Below are 15,730 nucleotides of genomic sequence, written 5' to 3'. Positions count from 1 at the left end.
TTTCACAGGGTTTTGAAAATTATTTCCCCTGTACTGTATGTATGTGTTGCTATGAGAGGTTTTGCTACTTCAATCCTATTAAAATTTTCTTCTCATTTTTGCTCTAAATTCATTCATATTGCCTTAAACTAGCAATAAGTGTGCTCTTAGGAGATGTTTGTATGCACCAGACCCAAATACGTTTCTATTGGAGGTCAACACAGTTTTGATAATGCAAGAAATTTCAGAGGATTTTGGAATTCATTAGCCCTGTACTGTATGTATGTCATTGCTATGAGAGGTTTTGCTACTTTAATCTTACACAATTTTTCTTCTCTTTTTTGCTCGAAATTCATTCATATTGCCTTAAAATAGCAATAAGTGTGCTCTTAGGATATGTTTGTATGCATGCACCAAACCCAAATATGCTTCTATTGGAGGTCTACACAGTTTTTTATAATGCAAGAAATTTCAGAGGATTTTGAAAATTATTTGCCCTGTACTGTATGTATGTGTTGCTATGAGAGGTTTTGTTACTTCAGTCCTATTAAAATTTTCTTCTCATTTTTTCTCGAAATTTATTGATATTGCCACAAAATAGCAATAAGTGTGCCCTTAGAAGATGTTTCTATGCAGTCAGCTCAATTATGTTTCTATTGGAGGTCAACACAGTTTTTTATAATGCAAGAAATGTCAGCGGATTTTGAATATTATTAGCCCTGTACTGTATGTATGTGTTGCAATGAGAGGTTTTGTTACTTTAATGCTACACAATTTTTCTTCTCTTTTTTGCTCTAAATTCATTCATATTGCCTTAAAATAGCAATAAGTGTGCTCTTAGGAGATGTTCTTATGCACCAAACCCAAATATTGTTCTATTGGAGGTCTACACAATTTTTATAATGCAAGAAATTTCAGACGATTTTGGAATTGATTAGCCCTGTACTGTATGTATGTCATTGCTATGAGAGGTTTTGCTACTTCAATCCTATTAAAATTTTCTTCTCATTTTTTCTCTAAATTTATTCATATCGCCACAAAATTGCAATAAGTGTGCTCTTAGAAGATGTTCGTATGCACCGAACCCAAATATGTTTCTATTGGAGGTCTACACAGTTTTTTATAATGCAAGAAATTTCAGAGGATTTTGAAAATTATTTGCCCTGTACTGTATGTGTCGCTATGAGAGGTTTTGCTACTTTAATCCTACACAATTTTTCTTCTCTTTTTTGCTCGAAATTCATTTATATTGCCACAAAATAGCAATAAGTGTGCTCTTAGGAGATGTTCGTATGCACCGAGCCCAAATATTGTTCTATTGGAGGTCTGCACAATTTTTATAATGCAAGAAATTCAGAGGATTTTGAAAATTATTTGCCCTGTGCTGTATGTATGTAATTGCTTTGAGAAGTTTTGCTTCTTCAATCCTATTAAAATTTTCTTCTCATTTGTGCTCTAAATTTATTGATATTGCCTTAAAATAGCAATAAGTGTGCTCTTAGGAGATGTTCGTATGGACCGGACCCAAATATGCTTCTATTGGAGGTCTACACAGTTTTTTATAATGCAAGAAATTTCAGAGGATTTTGAAAATTATTCACCCTGTATTGTATGTATGTGTTGCTATGAGAGGTTTTGCTACTTCAATCGTATCAAAATTTTCTTCTCATTTTTTCTCTTAATTTATTAATATTGCCTTAAAATAGCAATAAGTGTGCTCTTAGGAGATGTTCGTATGCACCGAACCCAAATATGTTTCTATTGAAGGTCTACACAGTTTTTTATAATGCAAGAAATTTCAGAGGATTTTGAAATTTATTCACCCTGTACTGTATGTATGTGTTGCTATGAGAGGTTTTGCTACTTCAATCCTATTAAAATGTTCTTCTAATTTTTTCTCTAAATTTATTAATATTGCCTTAAAATAGCAATAAGTGTGCTCTTAGGAGATGTTCGTATGCACCGGACCCAAATACGTTTCTATTGGAGGTCTACACAGTTTTTTATAATGCAAGAAATTTCAGAGGATTTTGAAAATTATTTGCCCTGTACTGTATGTATGTGTCGCTATGAGAGGTTTTGCTACTTCAATCCTATTTAAATTTTCTTCTCATATTTCACTAAATTTATTGATATTGCCTTAAAATAGCAATAAGTGTGCTCTTAGGAGATGTTCGTATGCACCGAACCCAAATACGTTTCTATTGGAGGTCTACACAGTTTTTTATAATGCAAGAAATGTCAGCAGATTTTGAATATTATTAGCCCTGTACTGTATGTATGTGTCGCTATGAGAGGTTTTGTTACTTTAATCCTACACAATTTTTCTTCTCTTTTTTGCTCTAAATTCATTCATATTGCCTTAAAATAGCAATAAGTGTGCTCTTAGGAGATGTTCGTATGCACCAAACCCAAATATTGTTCTATTGGAGGTCTACACAATTTTTATAATGCAAGAAATTCAGACGATTTTGGAATTGATTAGCCCTGTACTGTATGTATGTAATTGCTTTGAGAAGTTTTGCTTCTTCAATCCTATTAAAATGTTCTTCTCATTTTTGCTCTAAATTCATTTATATTGCCACAAAATAGCAATAAGTGTGCTCTTAGGAGATGTTTGTATGCACCGAACCCAAATATGTTTCTATTGGAGGTCTACACAGTTTTTTATAATGCAAGAAATTTCAGAGGATTTTGAAAATTATTAGCCCTGTACTGTATGTATGTGTGTTGCTATGAGAGGTTTTGCTACTTCAATCCTATAAAAAAAAATCTCATTTTTTGTCTAAATTCATTCATATTGCCTTAAAATAGCAATAAGTGTGCTCTTAGAAGATGTTCGTATGCACCGAAGCCAAATATGTTTCTATTGGAGGTCTACACAGTTTTTTATAATGCAAGTAATTTCAGAGGATTTTGGAATTCATTTACACTGTATTGTATGTATGTGTTGCTATGAGAGGTTTTGCTGCTTCAATCCTATTAAAATTTTAGTCCCAAATTTCATATTATTTCCAAGACTCGCAAAAACAGTACAAATAAACGTAATCTACAGAAATGTTCGCAGTCACTGATACCTAACTTGGTAGTTTTTCTAGCCTATTTTCATTATTCTAGATGTAAAATAAAATTCCTATGTTTACTTGTTTACACTATCCTACTGTACTTACTGTGCTGTATACATCCAGTATTCCTTGTGTTGTTGCTGTAAACATAAACCTGTTTACATCGTTTATCCTGATTCTATTCACCAAATCATCAATAACTCGGAAAGTAAACAATGTATGATTCTCAGAGAGAGAGAAAACAAAAACAGCAACAGCAGAAGAGAAAGACCAACATGATACAAACACCAGACCAAACTCACTGCTTACAGTGATACTGTATGCATATGAGTCGCCTGGTGTGTTGTATGCATGTAACATCACTCCCTCCATGTTGTATCTAATGGCTATAGCATTGTGTGTAGATATAAACAGATTATCTCCATAAACTGTTATATCTACAGGATAATCACTTACTAATCCTTCCAAGGTGATTGTCTTGATTTTATTTAAACTAAAATCAAACACAATCACCTCGTTAGAAGACAAACCAATAAATATCTCTCCCTCTCTGACAGTCATACACTTGGCTTCTCTATCGCGTAACAGATCACTGTGTGTGAGTATGTCGTCTGTCTTGATATTGAAGACATCCAACTGATCACCACACACAGTGACTATACGAGAATCATCCAAGAATGAAACATAACGATGCCGCCATCTTGAAGGATCCTTAAATTCTTTAGAATAAAACCGAGTTATAAATGGCGACGAAGAATCAGGAATGTTTAATGCAAACAGGTCTATGAATGATGTGTCTTTGTTGGTACCGCTAACAGCAACTTTAGTAGAATCCACCGTCATATCGCACAGCCTCCATGCCCGACGAGCTTCAGCGGTAAACCTGGAAAACTGCGTACGTTGAACTCTATTACATACAAGGGGAAAAAAGTACAATATTAGGTCAAGTTTACAAGGCTGTGTCCATGGTAACGGAGAATGTTGTCAGACACTATGCATATAGTCGCTGGAGAATGTACGTTTTCATAACAAAAACAAGAAAATAACGGAAGCTGAAGCACCCTCCCCATAAGTATTAATACTAAATAATAAACAAAAAATAAACAAATAAACAAACAACTAAACAAACTAACGGATCGAGTATATAATTTGCGAACATGTTGAGAGGAATTTCGCCCTAAACACGAGCTCTGGGATATGGAAATAGCTATTTACACGATTGAGTGTATCAATTCATATGACATACAGTATAAGCGATTGGCCCGTAAGACGGGCTTTCGTCGAGCACCCGGATCACGGGTGAACATTATGCTGTGATTTATTAATTATTAAAATTAACAATCAAACAATACAATTATTTAGGTTTCTCAGAAACTTGGCATATAGCCGCTGGTGATTACGTGTATTATATTCTCAGACTGAACTCCTCTTCGTGCAAATTAAGAAAGAACGTAAAAAAGAATTAACAGGAAAAATTTACAGAACCTGATCGAAGCCCCCCCCCCCCCCCCTGCCAATTCAGAATAAATTGTAAACAACTATCAATAAATAAGCAAACAATTACACTAACGGATCGAGTATGTTGAGAGAATTTTCGCTCTAAGAACGAGCTATAGGATATGGAGATACATGTTTACACGATTGAGTGTATTAATTTATATGACATATATACAGTATATAATAGGCGATTGACCCGTAAGACGGGCTGTCGTCGAGCGCCCAGATCACGGGCGTACATTGTGCTGAAAAGTAACACCACATGGAAACGATCGATGAAATATTTATGATATAATACAATATCTTTCTTACCCGCCCGTTTCCTACTTTCTATGTATATATAACATATTTGAGGCCAATAAATTTCAATCGATTTTAGGCCATTCTTTCAATAAAAGTAAGCAAAAAACTGAGCAAAAACAGCAAGGAAAACATCGCTAAGAAAGTAGGAAACGGGCGGGTAAGAAAGATATTGTATTATATCATTCAAATATGCCGGTCACGTTTGGTCAAAAATGTTTTAATGTCAACCTTCAAGGAAATTTTCCTCACTCGGATTTTCAGTTATCTTGAGTGTACCTTAAAAATGTTGAGAACAATTTGGAGAGTAAAGACATGAAGGAAAGTACTTTTTGAAAACTTCTAGCAATTTTAGCGTCCTATAAATTTAGGGCCACATACTGGCTAGCTATACCGACCTTTAAGGACCTTGATTCTCCACAAAGCTTGCAGTTGTCTGCAACATGCGTAGCAAGCAATAAGGCCCTATGCTGATCCTTCTTCCTCTTTTGAGAAAGTTCTTTTCTTAATTAATTTCGGGTGGGTTGGTCCCTTGGCCAACTATCAGAAGTACAACACCTAACAGAAAAGAACTGATCCAGGACCTCTGCACAATTTTGCAAACATACACAACGGGGCGAAAGTTTTTAAATCGATGGCGCTATACCAATGTAAATAAAGCGAAAATGTAAAAATCGATGGCGGGCTTCCACTATTCATTATCAAATAAAGTTTTACACTCTACAAAGCGGCCGCAATGTGCTTTTCGCAGTAGGGGACGTCATCTTCTTAGGGGATAAATACGAGGGGAACCGGTCTTTAATTTGAGACCGATGATGACGTCATCGAGAAGGCTGAGGGGACCGAGGCGATATATTTATATATATATATATATATATATATATATATATATATATATATATATATATATATATATATATATATATATATATATATGCATATATATGCATATATACACACATATATATTTATATTATTGAATATTCATAGGCATATGTTTTAAGGGCATATCCTACGGAAAGTGCATGAAGTAAAAGGAAACGTGTTCTTTCGCAAAATTATTGTTTGACAAACAAAAACTTTTTATAGATATTTGCTGGCGTAATTCAGGCTGGTTTTACACTCCTTGAGGGGTGTTGGAGCGGTGCGGTTTGTCTCTTGGTTAGTGTTTCAGCACTTGATTGTGTTCACGAATATCGAATCGGGATTCCAATGAAACCACTAACTTATTGTACCCTAAATGTAAAAAAAAATGATGAGTTTTAAAAAGTTCAGCCAAGACATTTCTGAGCAACAACCGTTATCAGCAAGGAGCGATGTATTAGCTGAAGCTGGCCAATCTGAAATAGCTAAAGCGCCAGGGGCTGATCCACATGAAGAAAGCACAGATGTAGTATCAGATCTACCTGAAAAACAATTAGCTGACACTGATGCCAATGCACCCAATGTCGTTCAAGCTAAAGTCGAGGGACCAATTAGAGGAAATGACATTGGTGTTTGGCCATCCATTATTTCAAAACAGATGCGTGATTACTTGCTTAATCAGGGTGCATCATTCTAATATGTAGTCCATGTGGTATTCCTCTCCCAAGTCTTTTTAACATATACTATAAGGTGACCTAGTCTTACATTTCTCACTATGCCTAAATCTGGATGCATGAAATTCTTAATTTTCATATTCTCAATTATTTTTCTAAACATTCATAATAATAAATGTGTTTGATTTAAAAAATTATTTTAACGATGAAAGTGGGCCTAAGCGACCGCTCAATATGTTATCGTAAAGATGGGTTTGATTTTTGTCAATTTTAGTGCCATGACATCGTTACGATGCGCATAATGTCGGACACCAGTACCGTCACTCAGTAGTTGAAACATTTATAGAGGGTGCCCCCACTACCAAGCTGGCCCTAGGCCTCCCACAAGCTTAATCCGGCCCTGCGTCTCCTCTTACACCCACCAAAATGGTAAGTAAAGCGAAATAATATGAAGGGGGGGGCGGCTGTTGCTCCTTGCTATTACGCCACTTAAATATTTCAAAACGCTTAAATGTCTGAGGGCTTGGCCCTCTAAACCCCGCCGGGCCTCTTTCGAATATATTTGACGGTTAAGCAGTTATATAACATGTAGATTCTTTTAATGTAAATCAATGGACCGGTTATCGAGATCCTGAAGTTCGTTTGACCAGGGAGTTGTCCATAGCAACTCCCTGATTTGACCACTATGATATTTGCTGCAGACGCAGATGAATCGCTCACAATAAACAGACGGGGGACGTTAAATTGACATGTGATGTACCGTATGCCAGGCCCCTTAGCCATTTCTCTGTCTAAGCTAGTGAATTTAAACAAAGCTGTCAGTCGACAATAGATGGAGCTACTTATTGACCTCACAGATGACTTTTTTATGCATTTTTCTAGTTACCACCATCCGTCTGCAGTCAAATCACGGATGTATAGAGTAACATGGATATACAAAGGTTTTATTTACTTCTAATTGACAGGATTTTGATATTCTTCTCTATCATGAGGTTTCCTTGAAGACTATCGGCTCTCGGGAAACGATGCTTTGAAAACGAACTTGTTGCCGCCAATGCCACATGTATAACTCATAAGAAACGATTGTTTACATTTATCAGCACACGCATGGAGTGTATCTCAACAGAACAACCTAACACACACACACACCAACTATAAGACTTCCCTATTAATTTCAAAATATATAAATTCCGCATTTCTCCTCATTATTTCGAATATTTATATTCCACAGCCTAAAATACGAGAGCGCAACCTTCTAGCTTCATTATGAAGAGAGAAAAAGAATTTAAAATTAGATTTAATGTCGCATTTATGAAATCTGTAATATTATTTTTATAGGTCTGTGTGCTAACTATACCTGTTTGTTTCTACACACGGGTGAGTCCTGAATGTATCAGTGAATCTACTTACAAATTATGAAGTTCATTTCAGTTGCAACTCTGGAGTGATGGTGTTTACATGATTCTCAGACTTCCATCACTGTTAACCTTAAAAGATCTTTGACCTCCACTATAAATACAAAATGATTCTTGCACTCACTAATATGAATCTCTATACCACACATTCAGCCCATTCAAGTTTCAATATTTGAGGCACTGTCACAACAACATTATCAGACTTTGACCTCACATGAGCTTTGACTCCAACATAGCAAAATGCTTTCTTCGTACTCACTACGGTAAAGTGTCTTACAACGTATGAAGTTTTAAGTTTGGAGGAGTTATGTTTATATAAAAACTGTATTATTATTACAAGGTTTAAATTTGTGGACCTCATTAGAAAATGATAAGTTTCTTGAACTAGCTAAGATGGATTCACATACGACGTATGAATTTCATCTAAACTTTAATTTAGAGTGTTTACAATGTTTTCAGACTGTAACCTGTGTTGAACTCGAGTGATCTTTAATCTCCATATAAAACAACAAATTATTGTCATCATTAAAGTAATGACACACACTAAGTATAAAGTCCATCCGAGCTTACCTTATGGCTATGAAGTTTAACGACATTGTCCTTCCTTCTTGGGTTATCTTGTTTATACAGTTTTCAGACTTTGACATCAGTTGACGTCGTATGTCTATTTGCATCCACCAATTTCTATTGGGTTCTTTTACTAACTTAAAGACAAATCCATATACAATGCATCAACTTAGGACATCATATACTTCTTGAGTTATTGTGTTTACAAACAGTGTTGCATACACACAGACGCATCGGCACAAATACCCACACACAACATCAACATCAAATAGATTCATTATGCCTCCGGCAACTTAAAGAAAAAAGAGCTGAGGAAGAAATGAACCGTAGCATCGCTGAAAGGAACACAGTGATATATTTATGACATATTAGAAAGAAGCATTCTAAAGAGCAGTCTAAAGAGAACGGGACATGAGGGTAAAGTGGGAGGAGGGTCACATAAAGCGGGTTACTAAAGAGGGTATTACTTACGGTGTGATGAGGGGAGGCTCCATAATGTCCATCTTCTGACAGATTTCTCAAAGTTGTGTACGATCCTGCTGAACTAAACCGAAATAATAGTACTTAATTAAAGGTTCATATTAAACATACAAAACAAATACAAAATGTTTCTATCTTTCGTATCAGTAAGCAGCATTGCACCTTTAACATATACTGATTTGAAAACTATATATATATAAATATGTCTAACATACGCACAGCGTTGTTTGTTCTATGTAGATATGTTCAAAAGGCTATTTTCGGAACCGTACACAATTTGGATACAAGGTTTCATTGATGTTGAGAAATATACAGCATAAAATAAGTGCGTCCCAGAAGTGATTGAATCTTTGGACGAATTAATGTGTTGAGCTAAGTACAGTCAAATAAGATTATATTTAGTAGAAAAACATTTTTTAAATTTACCTCAAATACAGATTATAATGGTATTATAAATAACTAGTATGATGTACATAACCAAAATAGTGTAACAGTAGGAAATATTGATGCAAACATGTTAGTTCTCTCATTAATATTTACAATAATGAACTAAGTATTTTTCGAGTTGACAAATAGGTCTACACATGGGCGGGATTATGGGGGGGGGGGTTGCAAGAGGGTGCATTTCCCCCCACTTTTCCCCAGACCTTAGTTCACTTTTTTGTCTTTTTTGCAGACAAATGTGCACAACCTATAACCGAAATTATTCCCCCACAACAGCTCTATCAAATAGGATTATTTGTTTCGAATCTAAGTCGAATTTGTGTGTAACATCGTAACATGTAGCATGCAGAATAACTGGAGCTGGAGCTAGCACATGGTTCGCAGCACAGGTTACGAATCCTGGAGCTAACACACTAGCGATTCAATTCTGCATGAATCCGCGGCATGTGCTACAATGCTAGCTTCAGGAATTGATTTTCAACGTTGCTGCTCTACTGAATGTGTTGAATAACTAAATCCAGAGAAACGATTTACGAAAGCCAGATTTTGCAGATTGGGTATATCAATAATGAAATTCAATACACTGACACATGACACCCCCCCCCCCCGTGTCATTCAATAATATGCAATGGCAATGCCGATGTAATTTCATTACTGCTCGAAATCCTGGAATGATGCATGCATATCGAATAATGTAAATTACAAATTGGCACTAACACAGTAACACATTAAATCCATTGTTACAGTATACAGCACTCGGCAGTTTCGGTAGAGCCGATAAAATAATGTGTGGCTTTGAGTTCCGTTTTCGGATCTATTCTCGATGATGAATGAAACACTTACGTTTGGTTTTGCATAAAAGGTAATTTCTTGCACACGATTTCTTTCCTAAAAAACTGACGTATGTTGATTCAACTATTTATTATGCACTCTATGTTGCCTGATAATCTGGCAATAGTTCAAACACAATGCTGGTACTGCCAGGTAATAATTTCATTTTCAAAATCTCAGCCAGTACTATGAAATGCCCCGTAAATATTGCTCCATGTTGCACCTAGTCGCATTGTAAAATCCAAAAAGTCAACCCACATCGACTTCAGTGGCGACGGAACCGGTGGACTTGAGGGGCTTATCCCCCATGAAAAAAAGTGGGGAGGGGGTAAAGGTATGTTCAGCCCCGAATATTTGCCAAGTGCTCCAAGAAGTGGGGACAGCCGGGGAGAATTTCGAAGTGGGTGCTGAACATACTCTTGATCGGTCCAATGAACAATATACTAATATTTTTAGGGGGAAAGAACTGTCTAGATGCGATTTATTGTTACCAGAGGTGTCATTTTGCTGATCTAAGATTTCCTTTTTGCTTAAATTGCGACGCGCCGCGCCAAGTGATGGTGGTGCACCGCCTAAATAGTGACGTATAAGCTTCAGTTGTACATCACCATATAAGTTCTTCTATCCGTCTTCCCTGAATTTATACACGTTCATTAATTGTTTAGATGCAATTTAAAGCCTATGATATGGGTGTTAATTTTACCGATGTAAGGGTACCTTTCATCAAAAATGTCCACGCTCCTTGCCAACCGATGATGGCGCTCCGCTTAGATAGTGACGTATAACAAAAGTTGTACATCACCATCTGACCATATGTTCTACTATCAATCCTCTTCAAATTTTGAAACGATAAATAATCTAGATACAATTGCAGACATGAGATCCATATTTCAAGGATGCATGCAGCTTAGAGTACATGCAGCTTAGAGCACTCGGGAAGTGCCGTTTCCGGTCATCTGGAGGGTTTGTAAAGCCAAAAAAAATCTTGTACGCTCCGCGCCAACCGATGGTGGCGCTCCGCTAAGATAGTCTTGCTGGCAGGTTTGCCCCACCCCCCACTTTCACAACTCAAATTCCGCCCCTGGGTCTACATTGCAAGAGCGTCAAGAGGAGTCTATAGTTTTTCATCTGAATTGAGGTTGACCACTCACTAGGAGTTAATGCTTTTAAAATGGAGTGATATGTAAGCTACAGTAATAACGCTATAATAACTTCACGCTTAAACCTGATATACTAATATCAATTCAGTCAAAGAATATTCCCATAGCTGAACTGAAGTTCATTGTCTAAAATAATTACTGGAAATCTTAATTCATCACAAAATTTGATGAACGTATCTTGCAACAGTTCTGTATTGTTTGTGTTTCTCCATGCACAATGTACGAAAACAAAACAATAAATAAGTAAACAATTTATGAAGTGTAATGATGTTAGTTAACATTTTATATCAGGAATATAAAGCTTGTCAAGATCATCTGCCATGATGAAACACATATTACTTGGAATGATCAGGAAGTTGTAAACCTACACTTCCTGTAGTAGAAACGGTTTATAGGTAAAGGGTATACATTGAAGTAACCATATCTAACGTTAGAAGTAGTGTATTAAGATGGTGGTCTCAGTTAATTAATACTATAGACTATCTTTCTCAAGTCTCACGCAAAAAGAAACGTCTAATGCCGGTAATTTGACCTAGTTTCGAATGAGGTGTAACAGAAGTGTTAAACACAACCATCGATTCCAGAAACTCCAGCTTGCTACCGTCGGTAATTAGACACTAGTGTACAATTCAGTACATACAGCTGCGGTCAATACCCACAGCACAGTATACAAACGATACAGCGATGGACATCTCAGGTCCAGCTAAAGATAACAAGGTATCACGTTTCATAACTGTACTGTCTGCATTTTGTAGCGACACGAACAAAACGTCACTTGCAAGCAACAGAAAGTTAACTTTTTCAGATGGCCGCACACGGTTTGGGGCGAGTCATATGGAAAGGTGGCGATCATTTGATCCGTGCATAGTCGACCTCGGGCCTTAAGTGTGTGTTTTATACCTTCCAAAACGGCCGTATCGCGATCTTTTGAAAAAAATCAATGTACCGATATCATTTACTGATATCGGCTAAAACAAATTACAGTAGTTTAAACATTTCTCTTTCATAATCTTTTAACGAATCATCATTAATCTGAACTTTACTGTATGTCGTTTTCCGATTAAAAAAGTTTAAATTTTTAGTCCAGTCGGATTTATGTGCTTGCATATTCGTTTATTCTACAAGGACGCTAACTTCAAACTACTCGAATTCTCAGACCGTTTGATCAAACTGCATGGCTAAACTTGCGCAACTAACTTCAAATTCTGTTCTTTCATATTATATAAGCCTATTTCTGATTGGTTAATGTTCACTGTATGTCTTTTTTCCATCGAATGAAAGTTTCCGCTAGAAATTTTTCTTCGAAAACCTCATTATAACGCCTCATTATTTATTCATGAGCTACGTCACGAATCAGCTTGTGTATCAACAACATTCTCACTGATGATTCGTCCGACAATCGTATTGTGATTTCTGAGGTGAATTTCGAGATTTGGGTGGTAATATGCAATGAAATAAGATGACGACATTGCAATAAACATAAATTAACAAGTTGAGGATCCTATTTCATAGTTTCCTTTGAAATAGGATGAATATAGTGATATAAATTGCCCACGTAAACGTTTGTAGCGAACGTACAGGCCTACCGTGCTTTATGTATTAATGCATATGGTTTCGTACAGTTAGGTTAACACTCGTATGTACGTAGGCTAAAGCTATCGCTAGGACTATCACTGGTTGTTTGTTTGGAAGATACCACTGTAAGTGGGTAACTCCATGTACCCCAGTTAATTAAGTCAAATACATGAGTTTGCCTAATAAATGTTATTTTCTCAAGTTCGATGAAAAGGTGTGCAGACAAATAAATGTATAAACACAACGTCATGTCTCAGTGTTCGTTTACATTCACTGCTATAATTATTTTAGCATCAATTCATTTAGAAACAAATACAATCCCCATGCCGGTAATGAAACAGTCCGTCTGTCAATATGCATATTCATACCGGTGACTCATAACATTGGCGGATTTTAGTCTGTGTGGCTTTGTAGAGCAAATGCTCTTTTATAGCCTAAACTTTTCCATATGCTTCAATGCCTTTAATTAAGCTTATGTGTCACAGTCTACCCGCTACCGGAGTACCCATAACGCTACCTTCTAAACCACAGCCATTGACAAATATAATACTGATAACTGTGTACTGCTGTAATACACACAGAAAGGGTAACACTTACATTGAAAGCCACTCAAATTCACTTGTGTAATATTGCAGAGTGAACCAAGGATCCTTTGAATCCTTCTTCTTCAACTTAAAACACACCCGAGCTGTAAATGATCACGAATAGTACCTTGATGTAACCCGAAGAGGAGAAAGTTACCCCAATGTAGTAAGAACGACGTTATGGAAATACGATAAATAGAAATGAGTTGTGAGAGTGGCAATATGAAAGCAGATTATTACACTGAACAACACTGTACATATCAATACTGATCGTGTGACTGATAAACAACGCCCACTGTGCACGTACGCGACTCGACTGTGCATTGAGCTCCACAGTTGGGTTCAAAGGTTCATTTGTACACGTACACACAAACTAGCAGATTTATGGTATGTATATTCGAGTCAACTAGTGTAGATTTTCCTTTCCTTTGTTTCCCCTTCCAGTATTCAGTTTCACAGTAGAATGGATATATGATATTTATTGTGTAGCCACACGACTATGGCAAGCCATATGGGACGAACACCGTATAAAATATCCACGTATTAATACGAATATACGCAGTGGCGTAGGAAGGTACTTTTGAGTGGGGGGAGGGGGGCTAAGACTGATGGCCCGCCTGGGGGAGGGGTCTAAAGGGAAGGGGTGTCCCCCTCCCCTTTGGATTTTTTTGCATTTCCAGGTAGCCTCAGATGCAATTTGGTGCAACATAGCACACTTCAACACCCACTCCATTTTGTAAACTTAATTTTGTATTTTCACCAGGCCTTAGATGTAATTTGGTGCTCCAAATGATTTTTTTTTTCTCATTTGGAAATAAAAAAGGGGTTTTCTGACTTGCGAAGCGGGGGGGGGGGGGGCGGAATGATACTTCCGCCCCTTCAAATTTTTCACTGGGGGCTGGCGCCCCCAGCCCCCCGGTTCCTACGCCCTTGAATATACGCGTATTAATTCGAATATATACGCCTCTGGAAATCGCTTTCCTACCGCTTCTCGGATTGTATCGAATGGAACTGTAGCGTGATGCCTGATTACACAGCATGTACTGTTCTGTGGCCAGAGCCGTATATAGCCCTATATACGGCTCTGACTGTGGCTTCTGACTGGCGCCCCAACAAAGAAATGTCCAAATAGGGATCGCCACCAACTAAGGGCTGGTTAATGTTGCTATGCTGCTTACTTATATATTGTATACATCTACGTTTATGCTCTAAGTATGATTAATATAAACCATAACTATTATTTTGGTACAGTTGAGCAGGAACGTGTGCAACATTGAGATATCTGTCAGGAGATGGACACTTGGAACCAGCCCACCATCACACCGTATGTAATGATTTCTTCTGTAGCTCGGTGGTTAACGCCAGTGCCTTTCAATCATAAGGTCCCGAGTTCGAGTCACTCCAAGATCAATGTATGTTGTCCAATTACAGAGTTGTGGAAAATTGAAAATAAGGGGTTAATCAACGGTCTAGCGTGCGCTACTCACAGGATTAATGCACGATCGGGGATAATGCAAGCGATGCACAGCGATGATCAGTCAGAAAATCCATCGTTACTCTAGGAATCATCACAAACAATACTAAACTGCATTATTATACACGTAGGAAAGATACGAGAGTTCGTGTTTTTAATCACCAATGACCAGTATGCTGGTACTGATATGGGTACAAGGTTCCTAGTACAAATATGAGTATGAGTTACAAGGTCCCGGATAGGTGACCGAGTACACATCCATACTTACGAGTACGCGTGTATATGATTGTCACATATTACTGTGCGTATTTGAACCTTCAAAACTCCCATGTGTTTAGAAAATCATTACTCGAGATAGGAATACACTAGGGAGCTTCCTATAGCTTTATTTTGCACGTAAGACAGCCTGCATCAATAAACAACCTTTTTTTCCGAGGGGGTCACATGGACCTTTTTTTTTTTTTTTTTGTCTTCAAAGATTTCTTTACATGCAAAAAACCGGTCGTTTTGACATTTTTTCAAAAAAATGTTGAGAACAGTGAAAAATGTCAAGTTAACTGACCTTATCTTATACAATTAGCTAATACATACAAGGAATCAAATCAGAAGTCTCACAGGCATATGTAGAGAGATGGCTCTATAATTGGGGAAAATATGTCAAAAATGACATTTTTTGGTCTAAGTTTAGGCCAAAACACTGTCAGATTTCCGAAATTTTTTCTCCAGAATGCCTCACCCTACAGAGTAGATTTTTAGCTCTCCAGAAGCGCCACACTGAAACGCCAGTCTACATAAAAACGATTTAGCAATAGCGCCTCCAC

At 37.1% G+C, this 15,730-nt stretch overlaps 1 protein-coding gene across 8 annotated transcripts in view; it reads right to left on the bottom strand.

The window, feature by feature from the left end:
- Positions 1-15,730, bottom strand: part of LOC139977727 (uncharacterized) — a 159,811-nt gene that overhangs the window by 62,117 nt on the left and 81,964 nt on the right. For 3 of the 8 annotated variants that reach the window (XM_071987258.1, XM_071987257.1, XM_071987262.1), the window contains exons 1-3: positions 13,449-13,894; positions 8,833-8,905; positions 3,150-3,951 (exon numbers count right to left, since the gene is read on the bottom strand). In XM_071987258.1, coding sequence (XP_071843359.1) covers positions 3,150-3,951; positions 8,833-8,864 — 834 coding nt within the window. In that variant the 5' untranslated portion in view covers positions 8,865-8,905; positions 13,449-13,894. Of the gene's footprint in view, positions 1-3,149; positions 3,952-8,832; positions 8,906-13,448; positions 13,895-15,730 lie in introns of those variants that run through there. The other 5 variants (XM_071987254.1, XM_071987260.1, XM_071987259.1 and 2 more) reach the window with 4 other exon arrangements.

This window comes from Apostichopus japonicus, chromosome 12 (genome assembly GCF_037975245.1).
Source record: "Apostichopus japonicus isolate 1M-3 chromosome 12, ASM3797524v1, whole genome shotgun sequence".
NCBI classification, from domain to species: domain Eukaryota; kingdom Metazoa; phylum Echinodermata; class Holothuroidea; order Aspidochirotida; family Stichopodidae; genus Apostichopus; species Apostichopus japonicus.
This window is presented reverse-complemented; position numbering and strand designations above follow the sequence as displayed.